Raw genomic sequence first — 17,970 nt, 5'->3', positions numbered from 1 at the left:
GATCATCCCTGTCGTGAATCCAACCTGACCAACCCTGAGCCGGATGCTCCATACGCCGTGCTGGGCCGCTGAGGGCATCAACCTCGATCGGCGTCCACCAAGCTAAGGCTCCTCCTCCCTTCCTGGTCCAGCGATGTGAGTCATCTGAACCTGAATTTCTGCTCCAAAGGTTTGCTCATAACATCTGCTCCCTCCGTCCCATAATATAATATAAGATGCTATTGCAAAAAAGTTTTAACTCGCCAGTCTCCACATCATCGAGGGCAGGAGACGATCACCATTTTCGCCAATGGTTGGATGGTGGGCAGGCAGGCTTATGTGCATCATTTTACAGCATGCTCCATCTCTGCCTACACTCTCTACTACTCCCTCCGCACCACAATATAGGATCGTTTTTCAAGCTATTATGGACGGAGGGTTTGTCAATAAGACAAACACCATTCCTGGTTATTTCCCAGGGTATGGCTCCAGACAAGTTTCGTCCAACATCAGTGAGCCAAATTCTGCTTCCAACAATTTTTTTTTTGAAATAAAAATTCTGCTTCCAACTTAGTTCAAGCCAATGACAACTATTTTTGTATATGCTTGCAACAGGTCAAACAAGCGAAAGCAAATTAACAAATATATCATCGTGGGAACCTTTTCATTTATATTTTCTTATATGCTTGCGGCAGGTCAACAAGTAGTGTGTCATGGATACAAGGACCGATCACATTTTGCCTGATAGGCAAATACCAGAAAAACAAACCTATATCTATTTATCTATACTTCCAATGAACCAGGGACGAGAACTTCACATTTTGCTTGCTTTCTGGAATCCATGAACCAGACCTGATCAATGCCTCATGTAAATCATCTTGTTTCCACCTCGCCTAAACCTCTCACCATTGCTTCTTCACATCTCAGCTACGAGCTCGCCGTACTGATCCAGAGCCAGATCAAATGAAGTGAAAGAGTGAGGAACAAGCATGGCTTGCATCTCTTCTGCAGCATTGGGTAGGTCACTTCTTTCTGGCACAACCTGCACCATTTGCAAGATACATGTTACACGAAAAATTCTAGCGCGTAATGTATGAAACAGAAAATCCGTAAGAAAAGCAAAGGAACCATCTTACGTTACGTGGGTCATCGAACGTGTTCTCATCCAACACATTGTCGGATGTGAGAACGGTGACAGCTGAGCGTGACGTATTGACACCAGCTTGCAGTCCGATTGCAGATAAGGTGAGGTTCACAGCATTTGACCCAAAGTTCACAATCTGCAGAAGATCACATGAAGATCGGTACGGAGTTCTAATTCCTAAAAGCTAGACATATTACTCTAGCAGTAGAAACCATATCTGTGAGTTTTTTACTACCCTTTATCTAATGAAGTGAAGCAATGACATGCAGGCTCGGTGGAAACTGGGACAACTGAGTTTACCTTTATCCTCAGGAAGATATCCTCATTGTCTCCCCAGGTAATTGCAGATGCTGCCAATGAACCAGAGTAGCTGGAATTGAGTCTCATAGGATGGATCACAGCACCACTTGATTCACGGAAAAATGTCTGCATCCAGTAGCTAGGAGTTCCATACTGTTGCCAGGAGTTGAAGACTATTGCATCTGGGGTCCACCTGATCATTATATTCAGACATAATTATGAAACCATCATAAATAAGAATGCTAGTACGAAAACACACACAGAAAGCTGTCAGTGCTAACTGGCGGTCGTTTTCATTTACGAAGAGTGGAGCATAGCTCGCCATGTGGACGATATCACTGCAGAGGAGAATAACGCAAAACCATCTCAATAACTCATAGTAAGGCATTATTGTTAAATAAATATTTAGAAGATTATTCATTGTTCAACATATATATCTCATAGTTTCTTACCATATGAACAGGTATCAAAGAGCATTTACACCCAGGAAAACTTATACAGAAAGATAACTTATGATAAAAAGACAACCCTTTGCATTAGTAGTGTTTCCCTAAACCTCAAGAAAAGAAGGAAGGCAAGACATTACCTATTCACTTCTAATCCAATGAGGAATGCAGCTTCTGCCAATGAAGCTAGAAGGGTTCCCTTGCTGGTATCCCCATCAACATGAACAGCATACTCACTAACGAATACCTGAAATAAGATCTTAGGATAATTATAAGACACCTTCAGTCTACAGAACACACAATTCTAGAACATGATAACAGTGTGGCGCTTATCACTATGGATCTGTTAAGATCTTTCTTCCAAGAATCTAAGAAAACTGTATGGGAATTGAAAAAATATAATACGATGATTTCAATAGATTTTTTGGTATATTAATCAGTACACATGGATGTCAATTTCAGTTGCACAATAAGCATAAGAAACAGTGACCTCAGAACTCCCTAGAAAGTCAGAAACTAGGTCCATGAAACATCTATTACCAACATAAACCACTCCATACGCCTTTAGAAACTAAGCCGTACCTTAGGCCCGGTACGTGATGTCCTGCTAAACGTATCTTTCATGAGAAAAATATTATTCGCATCCTTATATGTCTACAGAAACGAAGGCAGAGTATTTTAAGAAACCATTGATAAAATAACTACTAAAATATCTGGTGACAGTTAAACAGGGAGAAATGACAAACTAATTTGCAAGCAATAAACTCACATGGAAATCATATAAATCCGCAGGATGGTCAAGTGGCTTAGATGAGCCGTCACAGTTTGAAATAATTTGAATATCTGGATAGGCCTCTCGTATGGCATTGTAGAACTTGAGGTAATGTCCTGTTGAATAGAATTTAAGGACATCATGTGAAACATGGGAAATTCTAAGCAAGCTCTTCATTTTTTATTATTCCACCAAAACAAGTGAAGGCCACTGTAATTCTGTAAGCTAGGATGGAAAGCTTAATTTATGTGCAAATCCAATGTTAGTGGTCTAGTGGACGGCTAAATTTTTTCTTCCATTTTTGTCATGGCGTTGCTCATAATCAAGTCCACAATTCAATTATGGCTAAAAAAGGGAAATAAAGATGTAAAATGTGGTTTTAGATATGCTTGACAAAAAAAGTCATGTCGAGGAATTGTCGATTAGACTTGGCCAATGGCCATCACATCACTTCAGAATACTAAGGTACTCCCTCTGTAAAGAAATATAAGAGCGTTTAGATCACTCTTTAGTGATCTAAACGCTCTTATATTTCTTTACAGAGGGAGTATTAAATGGCAAACATTACCTTTACAGTTTACGCATGTTAATTACTAATAAAAATTTACCCTGGTAAAATGGTTTGGTGTTGTCACAGTCTTCATTCCCAACCGCGACATACTTCAGTGGAAATCGTTCAGGATGCCCCATTGCAGCTCTAACGGATCCCCATGTTGATTTTAAACTTCCCCTAGCGAACTCAAGGCTGTCCAATACATCCTATAGCAAGGCAAAAAAAAACAAAGAACTTACAATCATGAGAAATGCATAGGCCTAAATATTTTTTAGATGAGAAATTTTAAGATGCTCCCAAATTGTTCTGGATCGTCCAGTTATGTTGATATAATAGCTAGGATGATATATTACTTTGTACTCCCTCCGTTCCTAAATATAAGTCTTTTAGAGATTTCACTAGGGGGCTACATATGAAGCAAAATGAGTGAATCTACGCTCTAAAGTGTGTCTATATACATCCGTATGTAGTCCCCTAGTGGAACCTCTAAAAAGACTTATATTTAGGAACGGATGGAGTAGAGGATAAGAGGCCACTTTAACCTTTCTAAAGATATTGATGCCTTTTCACAAATACATAATATTTTTTTTGGAAAAGGAGGTTAAACCCTCTGCATCACAAATACATAAATACACCAGTACAATTTTAAAAGAGCTCTTGTTAGATCCATAGCATCTGCTATGTGGGTTAACTTTTTTTGAAGAACATTGACAGTGACATAGGTGACACACTATGTCCCATTGTGCCAGTTTGGCTTTTCATTATGCTAACTATCTTCCCTCTGAGCAATGTTCCATTGAGTATACACACTATATGTCTATGTGTTGTTGTCATTCAGATACCATACCAGTAAACTAGTGTGTACAGCTGCTATTTTCAAGACCACCTAACTTACCTGGATCTAATATGCTCATAAATATGTTCTGAAAAGAGACGCCATATGTTCTTTTTGTATATGCACCCATAAAAAAGAACATTAAACTGTACTGCACTAAGAGTGATCCATACAGTGAAAGATCTATTCCATAAAAAAATACCTTTACAAAGGGTGCAATAGCAGTGATATCAACTTGATCATGCCGGCTGATCCCTAAAATTCAAGAGAAAAAAGTTCAAGAAATTAATCGGTATGCAGGTGATTATTCTGCAAGATATGTTAAAGTACGATTAAAGGAAAAATTGCAAGAGTACTATTTACCAGCGTTAAAAACCCAGATTGGTTCGGCGGCCAGGTCTTCCGCAAGCTTTCATAGACATCGCACACTCAATGTATGAGTTAAGATATGGCTACACCTAGAAAATTCATATGAGATTAATCAGCATACCTGGAGAAGCTCATAATACCCAAGACCATCATCTGTCCAGTAGTTCCAGACGTCTCCATAGTGACCAGGCCTCTCTTCCCATGGACCGATAGTTTCCCTCCATCTGAAAGCATTTCTTAACAAATTCCCTTCAACAAAGGTACCACCTATAAAAAAATGGTGTGAAATATCAATATATGTATGATTGAAGAATTTTTAAAAATCTGGTTACAAAATTTCATTTGTTTCTAGAATAAAGTACCCAGCATGGCATTCATATGAAAAAATACAGAGAAATATGGCATCCATATGAAAAATACAGAGAAATATGGCACATATGACATTAGGCGTAAGATAGTCATTTTCAGTTTAACTTGTCGTCAAATTTGAAACTTCTACTCATTCTTCAAATTTATGCGTTAAGCATACAGTGCCAAGTACATTAGCATCATCACTCTAATCTGGACGAAGATTAATAAGTTGTACAGTTCTAAAAAGGCAATGATATACTTAAGCATATCATCTCAATTCTCAAATCAACCTAAACAGAATGACTATGTAAAAAGAACGTTGCATGAGACACTAAAATAATAAGAATTTTGTGCTCAATTACAGTTTGTTCTGGTAAAGTAGTTTTAGATTTTTGTGTTATCCATATCTTGGACTATACCACAAGATAAATTTGTGTGTATGAATCTTATGATGCAGAGGCCGGGGGTAATAAAAGCTTCCATTATGAATTAAAAATACCACAGTATAAAAACTGTCTGCTGGGTACACCAGCTGCAAGATCTGCTTTTCGGGTTAGCCAACTTGATACATAAGAGAACATTAAGGATCTATTTGATCATATATGTTTAACACTCTTGTGTAATAAGGTCAGCTATTGATATGGGCCTAATGCGGGCATATATAAACACAGTACATGGTACAATAGAGAGTCCTACTCTATCTTGCACATCAAACCTTGTCAGTTTTAACTTGATTTCGCAACCATAAAAAATGCATTCTACAGAACAAAAGGTGATATGCAGTACAAAGGAGACTACAGTGTACTTCTACAGTTTTGTGCTTCTGTAATTAGTAGTTCCTTTGGCAGACATAATAATGTTTATGATTGTCCGTCTAGGCATATTCCGGTTTGAGATGGGTTGCTTAATTAGTTCCTGCCAAAACCTAATGGCTGAATATGATCTAAAAAAATACAAAGGAATACCAATCGAAAGTTTGCAAGAATCATTGGATATAAACAGTATCATAAACATGCTAAAAGTTTAGAACGTAAACGTGCAGCATTTATTAGTTGATCTTAATTTAAAAAACATATGAAATACCAGGAAATCGAAGGAACCGTGGTCTTAAGTCCATAAGCATGTGTATGAGTTCCTTGCGAAAGCCATGGCCCTGTATATATACAACAAAATAACGATTAAGGTACAACAAACCAGTTCCTACTCTTATTATTTATATTTTAGAAGCATTAGATAAGGTGGATTAAATTATCATCATCATCATCATTATTTTTATTATTATTGTTATTATTATTCGAGTTTCTAAATTATAAATGCAAACTATTATTATTGTTATTATTCCAGATCACATCATGTGTTTGGAATTTTCAGTACCCGTTAGGAAGACAGGATAAAAATGCAATTCACCTTGTATGTATCTGAAGGTATGAGTGACACTTGATCGATCCATATGACTCCCCTTTTGGAAGTTGTTAACTCAAGTCTTGAAGTTCTGCACGTTCCTTTAGCTAATAATTGCATCTCTATCTTTCTCCAATCTGACACATCTGTATCTCTGTAACCACACCGTATTTAATCCTTTCAGTCTTAGTGAAAAAAATAACAAATTGAAAAATCATCTTATCTCAGTGCTAGGGAAGGTATATACACTATGACAGCTGTTGCTATATTTTGCAGTCCATCTGAACATGTGAGTGAAGCAGCTAACTCCACGGATTCTAGTGATCTGATATACATTACCAGATTATAGCTCTTCCCTTCTTCTATGTTCTGGAAGTTGAAATGGTCAGGTGCAGCACAAAACCAGAGGGGAAAAGTGGAAATGCCTCTGAGAAAAGATTGGCAGTAAAATGCCCAAGGAAGCAAAAGCACAGCATTAAATGGAGAGCTAAAATTATCCAAGGAAAATATGGATGTGGATTAGAACAGGTGAATTTATGTTTCAGTTTTACTTTTGGGAAGAAAAACATTTGACATCATTTTTCAACTGGCAATACTGTAGCTTGTAAACTGTTGACCGTAATTTTTTTTATGATTAATATTTTCATGCTGATGTAACTGTCCACTTGGTATATGGATGAATAAAACATACCATGCCCCAGAATCCTGGGTTGTAAATACCAACACCGCCAGCTGGACACTTGGCACAAAGAATTTCCATCCTTAGAGCAACGATATTTCTACTGAAACAAGATGTTCTTTCAGTCTTCACGTATATGGAGGATTCGTCACCAATGATAGACCATGGATCTATGTTTGAAGGAGTGTGAGGCCCTCCGGCTTCAAAACCTAAAGCATAATTCTGCAACAGTCAGTACTCGGCTAAACGTGAAATTTTGTCGACAGGTTATAAAAGGGAAAGGCCAAACAATTTTTTCCTGTTGTTATTGATAGTAATAATGATTTGTTTTGTTCTGCGGTGATTGCAGGACTACCTAGGGAACAGAAAACAAGAAGCAGGAAGGACTGCCAACTGTCAATATGGTACGGGAATAAAAATAGAAATATGTTCTGTTATTGTTCTTTGTACAAAATTTCGTACAATCCAGTTGCGCAAAAAGGGCACTGTACTCTCTTATTTCATAAACTGGCCATTTGGCCTATATGAATCCTTGTTATAAAGGGAAATTAGGATATAGGTCAGTGAAAATTTTCAGAGTCCCAGAAGATGTAACTAGGTGTATCACTGCCTTGTAAGTATGGCCTTTGGAGCTATGTATCAAGCGCATTTGTCTGTAACGTAGTCAAGTGCATCTAGAACTTTCTGATAACATGTTCCCTTTTTTTCTGATAACATGTTCCCAAGAGGCAGTGTACATATAACAGCTGATAGTGATAGTACGTAACAGAAGTACCTTTGTTACTGACAAGCTCCGCCCATAATCCACCAGCTCCAGCGTGGTTGATTTCCTAGAATAAATATTCAGTGGAGGAATATTGTGAACAAACAAGAATACTCAGATGGAATTTAAAAGGCAATAGTTGTTAACCAAAAGATGTTATGCACCTCAAAGAACAAGCCAAAGAGGGTTTGAGGGATCTTTCTGGCGGCCTTCCATGATGTATCGACTTGTAGCAGCGCCGTCTGAGCCCCCTCGAGCTCTGCCGCCAGCGCCAGGCACCCGCAGCTCAACGAGAGAAGAAGCAAGGAGCAGAGGATGGCATGCAAAGTTGCCGCATCCTTGCTGCCCATCCTCCCCTTACTCCAGCCTGCAGATAAGGATCGCCAGCTCAGTTCGGGATCGATCGAGCATGTACAATGGCAACAAACAGTAGAATTGCTTCCACAATAAAACCGAATAATTGGGGGCGCCGATCAAGGAAAGAAGAGAAAAACCAAGCGGCAAAGGTGAACTGGTTTGGGAAATTTAGCGGGAATAAAGCATAACACACAAGGGAAACCAAGTAAACCTCCTCCCTTAGTCATTCCATCGAACACCTCAACCTCTCAGCCATGAGGCCCGTGAACAGTACTGACCGGAGCACGGGAGCAGGGAGAAAATGACGCAGACAGAGAGGGGGACGTCGTAACGAACAAGATCGGATCATGGAACTGCTCACCTCTTGCCAACGCTCGAGGAAGGAGCGATGGGGATGCCGAGCGCGCGTGAACTGCGATGCCGCGATGGTGTTGGTGGGGAGCTCGGGGAGGAAGGGGAAGTGCCGCTGCTTAAGTAGCTCCTGCTGAGAGCCCATGACTACGAACGAGGAAGAGAAGAGAGGTGGGTGGGTTTGGTGGGTCCAAGAGAGTGGGACCGCATGCCACCTGGAGCCGGCAGCCAGCATCCTTGCGCGTATCAGCCGTTCGATGTTGATCGGGCGGCGAGCGCGTGGCGATGGGCAAGGCTCACGCTCACCTTTGGTCCTGGCTTCCCGGGCTAGGCCTGATATGTCGCGTTGTGATAGACATGTCAGTGTTGGGAGGTTTTTTGGGTGTCTGGAATTCAGTCTTTGACACAACAGGGTGTGTAATCTTTTTTATGACAAAAAGCATTCACTTCAGTCAATAAGTTAACTGGAAACGGTTGATCACCTGTTCTTGCAATGCCCCATGGATGGCACGCTTGGCGATGGTCAATTGTGCCTTTTAGTTCTGATGATGGTATGAATTTGACTTCGGTTAGTAAAATTTGTAATCGAGTTTCTAGTTTCCAATAGTTTAACATGAGTGCATTTATTTGTGCAGATGCTTTCTTTCTGGGGTTGTAGGAGAATAGATTTCAGAAGTTAGGATGATGAAATATGCTTTCTTAAAAAACAATGACAGTCGTATCGAGGCCAAAGGGGCAAAACTGCTACTGTAAGTTGCAACCGAAGAATAGATGGATGATGTACTTTTGTTTGCACCCTAAAACCTATTGTATACAAGTATGGGCGAAAGAAGAGAACTTTTTGCTACTGCTAGCTACGAGGGAGAGGCCATCTTTATACGAATAACATCTTACAAAAAAATGAAACTGAGTTTATTTTTAAAATTTCAAAGCAATCAAAGCAAAAAATATGGTGACCCTACCACCGAATCCGTTACCTAATTTAGTTGACCCAATTCAGTTGTAACATACAAAAATGCCCTAAAACACGACATATTAAGGAGACGTGTGTAGCCGCAACATTCTTAGTCTCACACTCTCTAAAGAAGAAATGACCGAAGGAACTTGTAGAGGTCTACTCATCCTTACTACGCAAACGCATCGACGAGATAATTTTTGCAAAACTTAAGCAGGGCCGGCCCTGAGGGGGGCGGGAGGGGTGGCCGCCCCGGGCCCCCGCAAAGTTAGGGGGCCCTCCCAGGTATTACGCCGCAGGTAGTGGCTGTAATCACGAAATCGCGAGTACGTTTCGCAGTTGTTTTTGTTCTGGCTGATAACGAGAAGCAAAAGGTAGTAGGGCCTGTATGGCTGGACCATGATTGCACATAAAAAATAGATTATTGGGTCTGGCACTTATTTGTGCGTAACTAGGGCCAGCCATCTGATGCACATAACTTCTCTCAAAAAGAATTCTACTAAGCAAAACTCATGTATCAATTAGGATCCCGCCGCTTGGAGCCCTCAAAATAAAATTAGGATCCAGCCACTGGGAGCCAACATCATGCACGTCAAACCTAGCGGCGCCGCCCTTCACCTCCTTCCAGATCGTCGAAGGTGAACAGAGAAGGTTTGCCTTAGGAGGAGGCCCCCATTGCAAGCAATAGGACTTGGCGCCGGACTTCGGCGGCACACCAAAACATCATCTGTTGATATGGGCTTTTGTAGTCGAAGTCTTCCACGGTATGCCTCATTAACAGATATATGTTTTCAGTTTAATAATGATATTTGTGGTGCCGATCTCAAACAGATTATGAAGGAAGCGATGTTTTAGATGCTGATCTTGACTAGTACTTTTCGAATGATCTGTTCGATGACCATATAGATATGGCAATTAACTCTTGATTTACTAATTTGCACAACTAGATAAGCATAACTTAAGTGCCGTTTGATTTGATTTTGAAAGATATGGATATGGAGTAATATTTGCATACCATCCATATTAACTGGCTCGTCTTTCTTAATTTTTCATATACTGCTATTTAGAAAAATTATACCTATTTATTTTGAACTATTTACAGCCATTTGGCCCCTCAAATACATTATGTACTCATATAACTATATTAAGCCTGGCACTAAACATGGCTTTGCACTCCCATGAAAAAAAATATGCTTCTTTGTCAATTTCCTCCATAGACCATCATATATGCAATGATTACGTATCTATCAATTGTTATGACGTTTATATTAAAGGGCCTCAAGATTTAGTTTCACCCCGGGCCTTTAAAATCTCAGGACCTGCCCTGAACTTAAGGGACTGTCACATGTCCATGCCTACATAATCCATTTGTAGGAGACATTCTGTGTCAATGATTGCATACATCCACATGAAGGTGTTGCTTCTAAACCATAGTCTCTCTATGGCCTGATTTGTATGGAAAGCCCTACACCATGTTGCTTGTGTCTTTTTTTATTTTCTTTATGTAAGAAATAGAAATGTGGTGGCCGCTCATCATTGCACCCCTTTGGTTGGCATCATGCCTTGATTGTCATTGCCTGTTTTTTAGGTCTCATTATATTATCACCTCTCGGAGCACTTCCTTGCGTATAAGATTGCATGCATAGTATTTTGTCTCTTACTCAATTTGCGGGCCAGAATATTTCCTCAAATCACAATAAAGGAAAACGAATATAGTCATTTGTAGGTGGTAGAGCGAGGAGCAATAATATGTGTCGTGACATGCAACGTGATGAGATGGGAACCCTATCACAGTATCACTGAATCGGTTACCTAATTAAGTTGACTCAGTTTGACCCGAACATACACAAGTGCCCTAATGCACACCATATCAGAGAGATGCGTGTAGCCGCAACATTCTTAATCTCGTGCTCTCAAAAGAACAAATAATCAAAGTACCTCGTAAAGGCCTACTCATCCTTATTAAGCAAGCCCATTGACTAGAGCATTTTTTGCAGAAGTTAAATGGGCTACCATGTATCACATGCCTATAAATTCCATACTGTATGAGCCACCATTTGTCAGGATTACATCCATCCACATGATTGTTTCTGGACCATAGTCTCTCTCTATGACCTGATTTGTACAGAAAGCCCCACTCGCATGTTGCTTGCGTCTTATTTTCATTCATTTTTAGTAAGAAATAGAGAAACAATAAATGTCAGGGCCCGCTCATAATTGTACCTCTTTGGTTGGCATCTTTTGCCTCGGTTATCATCACCTATTTTTCGAGTCTAATTATTCTGTGTCATACTTGATTTGCAGGCTAGAATATTTTCTCAAATCACAACAAAAAGGAAAATGAATATAGTCACTTGTAAGTTGTAGAGTGAGGAGCAATAACGTGTGTCGTGACATGCACCGTGACGAGATGGATACATACACGGATGATGAAACTTAGAAATGATAGCTACAGCTGACAGGTCCATTGCTTGCTGCGATGGCTCACTGGCTAGTTATGTTGGTCCCAAAAAGCATAAAAGGAAACCACTATGGCACGATAGTTAGCGTGACTCATTTGCATCGAAACGTAGTAGTTTGGCAGTTCTGTTGCGAATTAATCTATGGTTGAATTGTTAGAAGGATTATGGTATTTTTAGTTCATCAGGGTTTAAATTTTGATGCTCGTATTATTTCTGAAATTTTAGGATTTTGGACGATGCGTATTCAGTGGGAGGAGACGTTTTCGTTGACGACGAGACGTCTACGATAACTTCGTAAATCTTAAGATTATATGTTGATTATGTTTTTTAAAGGTACTCATAAAGATATAATGTATGTATGTGCGTCTATAGGGATGAGTGAGCGCTTGCATCTGTATTATATTAAAAAAAAGTCTGCCTGTTCTGTTCTATGGTGCTAGGCTGCTAGCCACGTGTTGGGCTTCTCTGGCTTTTCCTGACGGTGTGAAGTGCCATTTATCTGAAATACCGGGGCAACTTTTTAATGCCATAATATAAATCCAAAAGTACCCATGGTATTAGTATGAGCATGAAGAACAGTCCATTGATGCTCGCGTGATGAGCGTGGTGGGCAAATATAGAATCAAATCGAAAAGTAAAATATATGCAATCAATCTTCCAGCACATCACATTTCATCTGCCATCCTCAACACATAGCGTGATGAACGCGGTGTGCGTCATCTTGCTGCTCTTCCCCGTCCTCCTTTCGGCGGCTGAGGCGTTTGCGAATGCGCCGCCGGCCAGTGCTAACATGATACTTGCCGCATGCAAGACCGTCGGCGGCGGGAGCACCTACTTCGACGTCACGTTCTGCTTGGGTGCCCTCCGCTCCGCGGGCGGCGCCGGCGACTACCAAGGCCTCGCCGCCGTCGCCTTGGACCTCCTCGCGACCAACGCCACCAGCACGGAGGCCAAGATCGACCGCCTGCTTGGTATCAGCGGCGCGGAGGTCAAGGCGGATGGCGCCGCCCTGGCGCGGTGCCTCCGGTCGTGCCAATCGATGTACGGTGGCATAGTGGACGACGAGCCTGCGTGCACCGCTGCGGTCAAGGGCGGGAGGTTCGGCGAGGCAACAGCGATCCTGGAGAAGGCCGCGGCCGCGGCGAAGGAATGCGAGGGCGGGTTCGAGAAGAGCAAAGCGGCTTCGCCTCTGACGACGGAGAACGACAACGCGTTCAAGCTCGCAAAACTCGCCGTTGCGTTGCTCCGTTTTGCGTAAGAGCCCGGAAAGGGACATTGTTTTTTTTCTCTCTCTCTCTCTTTTCATTTCTGAATATTTTCGTATAGTCAAAAGATAGGCGGCGGTCGACTCTCTCTCTTTTCATTTCTGAATATTTTCGTATAGGCAAAAGATAGGCGGCGGTCGACCTGCATGCGTTCAATTGAGTTAGTACGCGTATGTCTTATACACTTGGACGAAGGTAGTACTTCAAACCGTACAATTTTGATCAAGCTTGTTTATTATGACTTTCGGATCCTCTCCGCTTTACAAGTACGACTCCCAAAACAGAAGGAGCGTCGACATGATTTCGAGGAGTGGCTAAAACTGAGCTCCTCTACAGCGTGGAGCGGAATTTTGATAAGAGATGTTTCTAATAGGCTCTCACTCTTTTGTCCATCTCGCACATCACCCTTCTCTTACTAGCGACCTTCACTCTATGTTGTTGTAGCAATTTCGTCTTCCATCGCATCTTCCCGGCATCATCGTCGCCAACTCATTGCAATACTGGTTCTAGTAAAAAAAGTGATGGTTTCAGTATTCCATGGTCCATCGTATCTTTCGGTGTTGATTCGCCAGCTTTCTACATCAATGGTTCCAACAAAATAAAAATGTTGGTTCCAGCATTTTCGAGCCCGTCGCCCCTTTGTGCTGCCGTTGCCAGCTTCCTGCATCAAAGGTTCTAGCAAAAAAAGATTGCATCATTTGCGGCGGCTGGTTCCAGCACCTCCCATGCCCGGTTTCCAACTTCATTGCTTGTTGGTCATATCTTCTCGCTTTGCAGGTTGCAGCTTCGTCATTGCTGGTTGCAACTCCGCCTAGCCGCTTCCAGCTTGCCGTCTCATTGGTTGCAACGTGGGAGGTCACCGGGATTTGACGACCGTAAATTGACTCACACAACATCGATATCGGTGGTGTCCTTTCCAACATATCATTGGCCGACCCAGGGGTCTCCCGCTTTTAGCACCATGCCACACAATGCCGAAGGCTGCGGCAACCTCGTCACACGTCGTCGGATCCTTTCCTTGACCACATGATGTGCAACAGCGCAACAAGTGGTCCTTCCCCCACCCAAATAGAAAAGCACGCCCGAGCATGCGTTGTCCTCTCCTGATGCCAGCAGGATGAGAAATCCATAGATTTGTTGGGGAATTTGTGGGGAAGAAGAACAAGGGGATGAGAGGCACGGGCCAGCAGGGGCCCTTGCCCCTCCTAACACCATGGATATGTTATATATTTACTAATGACCATTGCAAGATCAATGGGGATTTGTTGTTAAAAACATATTTTCAATTGTTGTTGCCCTTTTCAATCAGTTTTAAGAGCACTTGGCCCCTCGATTGAATTTTTCTGGCCCCGCCACTAATGAGGGAGTAGCATCAGTGCAAAAGGAAAAAGATGAGTGGACCACAACGTGCCTTGCATGTAAAAGGATAAGGTGGGAGGCCCGAGCGGTGTGTGGAACCCACGCCGTGTATCAAGCGCGCGCATGACCGACACAAACAGTGGGTCGGCCGGCTGGAAGCCAACATTACCCTTTCGTATATTGCATAATAACCTTTGTGATTAGTTGTTCTATCTGTAATATGAGTGGTTGGTTAGATAAGGACGCATTCGATCCGTGGTAAACAATCCAAACAATTCAAAAAAAGGACGCATTCGGTTCGTTCCTGTTTGTTTTGGATCGAGACGGACAAATACAACGACCCAACGGGCTATCTCACGCGGAAAATCTGTCGATCTCATGACCATGTGGGCCAATTTGTAGCGTAAATTTTGGCCGGATTTACGTCCAGGTGGACACTGGACAGATGCGTGCGTGTTCTCTCGATGTATGTCTTCAGACCCGTGTGTCAGCCGACCAAGCACTTCACATATGATCGATAAAATGAACTTTTTTTCCTAAATAGAGTTGCAACATGGAGGACAATCTATTGGTGCAAGGATTCGGGCGGGGATGATTGAGTCACAGGCATCAACGTCCATGGAGCACCATTCATGTTATACGTACGATGAATTTCGGTCCAACACTTTATTCGATTGAAGACAACCATAGATGATTCAGTTTGTGGGCTATAGTATTTAGAGATGATCAACTGTCTTGTCGTACCGTTCATATGCAGAGTAGTTTCAATATGTACTTATTCATGTTCATGCACAAGAAGGATTTTGGGACCTCTTATAGGGCGCCTTCTACGCCACGAAAGGTAACTGGCGCGTGCAGCTGTGGCTGGATGGGCCAGCACACACTGGCGGATCCAGCTCAATATTGCAGCATGGTCCAACAGTGTAATTCTTTATAGAAATATATTTTTTTTCTATTTTTTTATGATACATAGACTATGTGAAAATCTCGAGGTTGTCCATGGACCACCCTAGCCACCCCCTAAATCCGCCACAACCGGCCCACGATTGTGCAACGCTAAAAAGGACCGCCAAAAATAGCTCACGAGAATTCGACCTCGCACCCTAGCGCTTCCGCAAAGCAAGGGAAACCACATGACCAACTAGCTGCTAGTGCTTCTCTACAGCGCGTAGGTTTAAAACTGTTGGAAATATGCCCTAGAGGCAATAATAAATTGGTTATTAATATATTTCCTTGTTCATGATAATCGTTTATTATCCATGCTAGAATTGTATTGATTGGAAACTCAAATACATGTGTGGATACATAGATAACACACTGTCCCTAGTGAGCCTCTAGTTGACTAGCTCGTTGATCAAAGATGGTCAAGTTTTCCTGGCCATAGACAAGTGTTTTCACTTGATAACGGGATCACATCATTAGGAGAATGATGTGATGGACAAGACCCAAACTATAAACGTAGCATATGATCGTGTCAGTTTATTGCTGCTGTTTTCTGCATGTCAATGTATCTGTTCCTATGACCACGAGATCATGCAACTCCCGGACACCGGAGGAATACCTTGTGTGTATCAAACGTCGCAACGTTACTGGGTGACTGTAAAGGTGCTCACTCGGTAGTTCTTATAAAGGTGTTTGTTGGGTTGGCATGGATCAAGACTGGGATTTGTCACTCGGTGTGTCGGAGAGGTATCTCGGGGCCCACTCGATAATACAACATCACATACAAGCCTTGCGAGAAATGTGACTAAAGAGTAAGTCACGGGATCTTGTATTACGGAACGAGTAAAGAGAATTGCCGGTAACGAGATTGAAATAAGTATGGAGATACCGACGATCGAATCTCGGGCAAGTAACATACCGAAGGACAAAGGGAACAACATACTGGATTAACTGAATCCTTGACATAGAGGTTCAACCGATAAAGATCTTCATAGAATATGTAGGAGACAATACGGGCATCTAGATCCCTCTATTGATTATTGACCGTAGAGGTGTTTTGGTCATATCTGCATAGTTCTCGAACCCGCACGGTCTGCACACTTAAGGTTCGGTGACGTTTCGGTATAGTTGAGTTATAGTTGTTGGTAACCGAAAATTGTTCAGAGTCCCGGATGAGATCTCGGACGTCATGAGGAGCTCCGGAATGGTCTGGAGGTAAAGATTGATATATAGGAAGTCCTGTTTTGGTCACCGGAAAAGTTTCGGGCTCATCGATAGTGTACCAGGAGTGCCGGGAGGGTACTGGGGACCATCGGGAGGGGTGCCACTCCCCGAGGGGCCTTATTGTTGCAAATATGCCCTAGAGGCAATAATAAATTAGTTATTATTATATTTCTTAGTTCATGATAATTGTTTATTATCCATGCTATAATTGTATTGATTGGAAACACAATACTTGTGTGGATACATAGACAAAACACTGTCCCTAGTAAGCCTCTAGTTGACTAGCTCGTTGATCAAAGATGGTCAAGGTTTCCTGACCATAGGCAAGTGTTGTCACTTCATAACGGGATCACATCATTAGGAGAATCATGTGATGGACTAGACCCAAACTAATAGACGTAGCATGTTGATCGTGTCATTTTGTTGCTACTGTTTTCTGCGTGTCAAGTATTTGTTCCTATGACCATGAGATCATATAACTCACGGACACCGGAGGAATGCTTTGTGTGTATCAAACGTCGCAACGTAACTGGGTGACTATAAAGATGCTCTACAGGTATCTCCGAAGGTGTTCGTTGAGTTAGTATGGATCGAGACTGGGATTTGTCACTCCGTGTGACGGAGAGGTATCTCGGGGCCCACTCGGTAATACAACATCACACACAAGCCTTGCAAGCAATGTGACTTAGTGTAAGTTACGGGATCTTGTATTACGGAACGAGTAAAGAGACTTGCCGGTAAACGAGATTGAAATAGGTATGCGGATACTGACGATCGAATCTCGGGCAAGTAACATACCGAAGGACAAAGGGAATGATATACGGGATTATATGAATCCTTGGCACTGAGGTTCAAACGATAAGATCTTCGTAGAATATGTAGGATCCAATATGGGCATCCAGGTCCCGCTATTGGATATTGACCGAGGAGTCTCTCGGGTCATGTCTACATAGTTCTCGAACCCGCAGGGTCTGCACACTTAAGGTTCGACGTTGTTTTATGCGTATTTGAGTTATATGGTTGGTTATCGAATGTTGTTCGGAGTCCCGGATGAGATCACGGACGTCACGAGGGTTTCCGGAATGGTCCGGAAACGAAGATTGATATATAGGATGACCTCATTTGGTTACCGGAAGGTTTTCGTGCATTACCGGAAAAGTTTCGGGCTCATCGGTAGTGTAACGGGAGTGCCGGGAGGGGTGCCGGGGACCATCGGGAGGGGTGTCACGCCCCAAGGGGTCTCATGGGCTATGGGAAGAGATAAACCAGCCCCTAGTGGGCTGGAATAAGTTCCCACTAAGGCCCATAAGGTTTGAGAAGGAAAAAACACAAGGTGGAAAGAGTTTCCAAGTGGGAAGGTGGAATCCTACTCCAAATAGGATTGGAGTAGGACTCCTCCACCTCCAATTTCGGCCAAACCTTTAGGTTTTGAGGCTGCCTCCTCCCCTACCTCCCTCCTATAT

At 42.2% G+C, this 17,970-nt stretch overlaps 2 protein-coding genes and 1 long non-coding RNA gene across 4 annotated transcripts; 2 read left to right on the top strand and 1 right to left on the bottom strand.

Annotated features, from left to right (window-relative positions):
* Positions 1 to 614: 614 nt before the first annotated feature.
* Positions 615 to 8,420, bottom strand: LOC123448187 (alpha-L-arabinofuranosidase 1-like). 2 transcript variants are annotated; one of them, XM_045124999.1, is made up of 18 exons: positions 8,311 to 8,420; positions 7,757 to 7,959; positions 7,605 to 7,659; positions 6,842 to 7,038; positions 6,398 to 6,519; positions 6,157 to 6,304; positions 5,833 to 5,902; positions 4,520 to 4,665; positions 4,393 to 4,438; positions 4,232 to 4,284; positions 3,250 to 3,400; positions 2,639 to 2,757; positions 2,452 to 2,523; positions 2,010 to 2,128; positions 1,705 to 1,761; positions 1,424 to 1,616; positions 1,116 to 1,259; positions 615 to 1,021 (listed from the first exon to the last, which is right to left on the bottom strand). In XM_045124999.1, exons 2-18 carry the CDS (start codon positions 7,940 to 7,942, stop codon positions 896 to 898), a joined length of 2,004 nt encoding a protein of 667 aa, XP_044980934.1. In that variant the 5' UTR covers positions 7,943 to 7,959; positions 8,311 to 8,420; the 3' UTR covers positions 615 to 895. The 2 variants fall into 2 exon arrangements, with proteins under 2 accessions (XP_044980934.1, XP_044980935.1); XM_045125000.1 differs by having other exon boundaries at positions 2,010 to 2,116.
* On the top strand, positions 7,003 to 7,492 carry LOC123448188. The gene is made up of 2 exons (XR_006631623.1): positions 7,003 to 7,095; positions 7,179 to 7,492. It is a non-coding gene; the product is annotated as an uncharacterized LOC123448188 (long non-coding RNA).
* A 3,856-nt stretch (positions 8,421 to 12,276) lies between the features above and the next one.
* On the top strand, positions 12,277 to 13,072 carry LOC123446259. The gene has a single exon (XM_045122931.1). It carries the CDS (start codon positions 12,361 to 12,363, stop codon positions 12,973 to 12,975), a length of 615 nt encoding a protein of 204 aa, XP_044978866.1. The 5' UTR covers positions 12,277 to 12,360; the 3' UTR covers positions 12,976 to 13,072.
* Positions 13,073 to 17,970: the final 4,898 nt, after the last annotated feature.

Source organism: Hordeum vulgare, chromosome 4H, assembly GCF_904849725.1.
Source record: "Hordeum vulgare subsp. vulgare chromosome 4H, MorexV3_pseudomolecules_assembly, whole genome shotgun sequence".
In the NCBI taxonomy this organism is placed as follows: Eukaryota; Viridiplantae; Streptophyta; class Magnoliopsida; order Poales; family Poaceae; genus Hordeum; species Hordeum vulgare.
The sequence above is the reverse complement of the archived record's forward strand: the minus strand, read 5'-3'. Positions and strand labels throughout refer to the sequence as shown.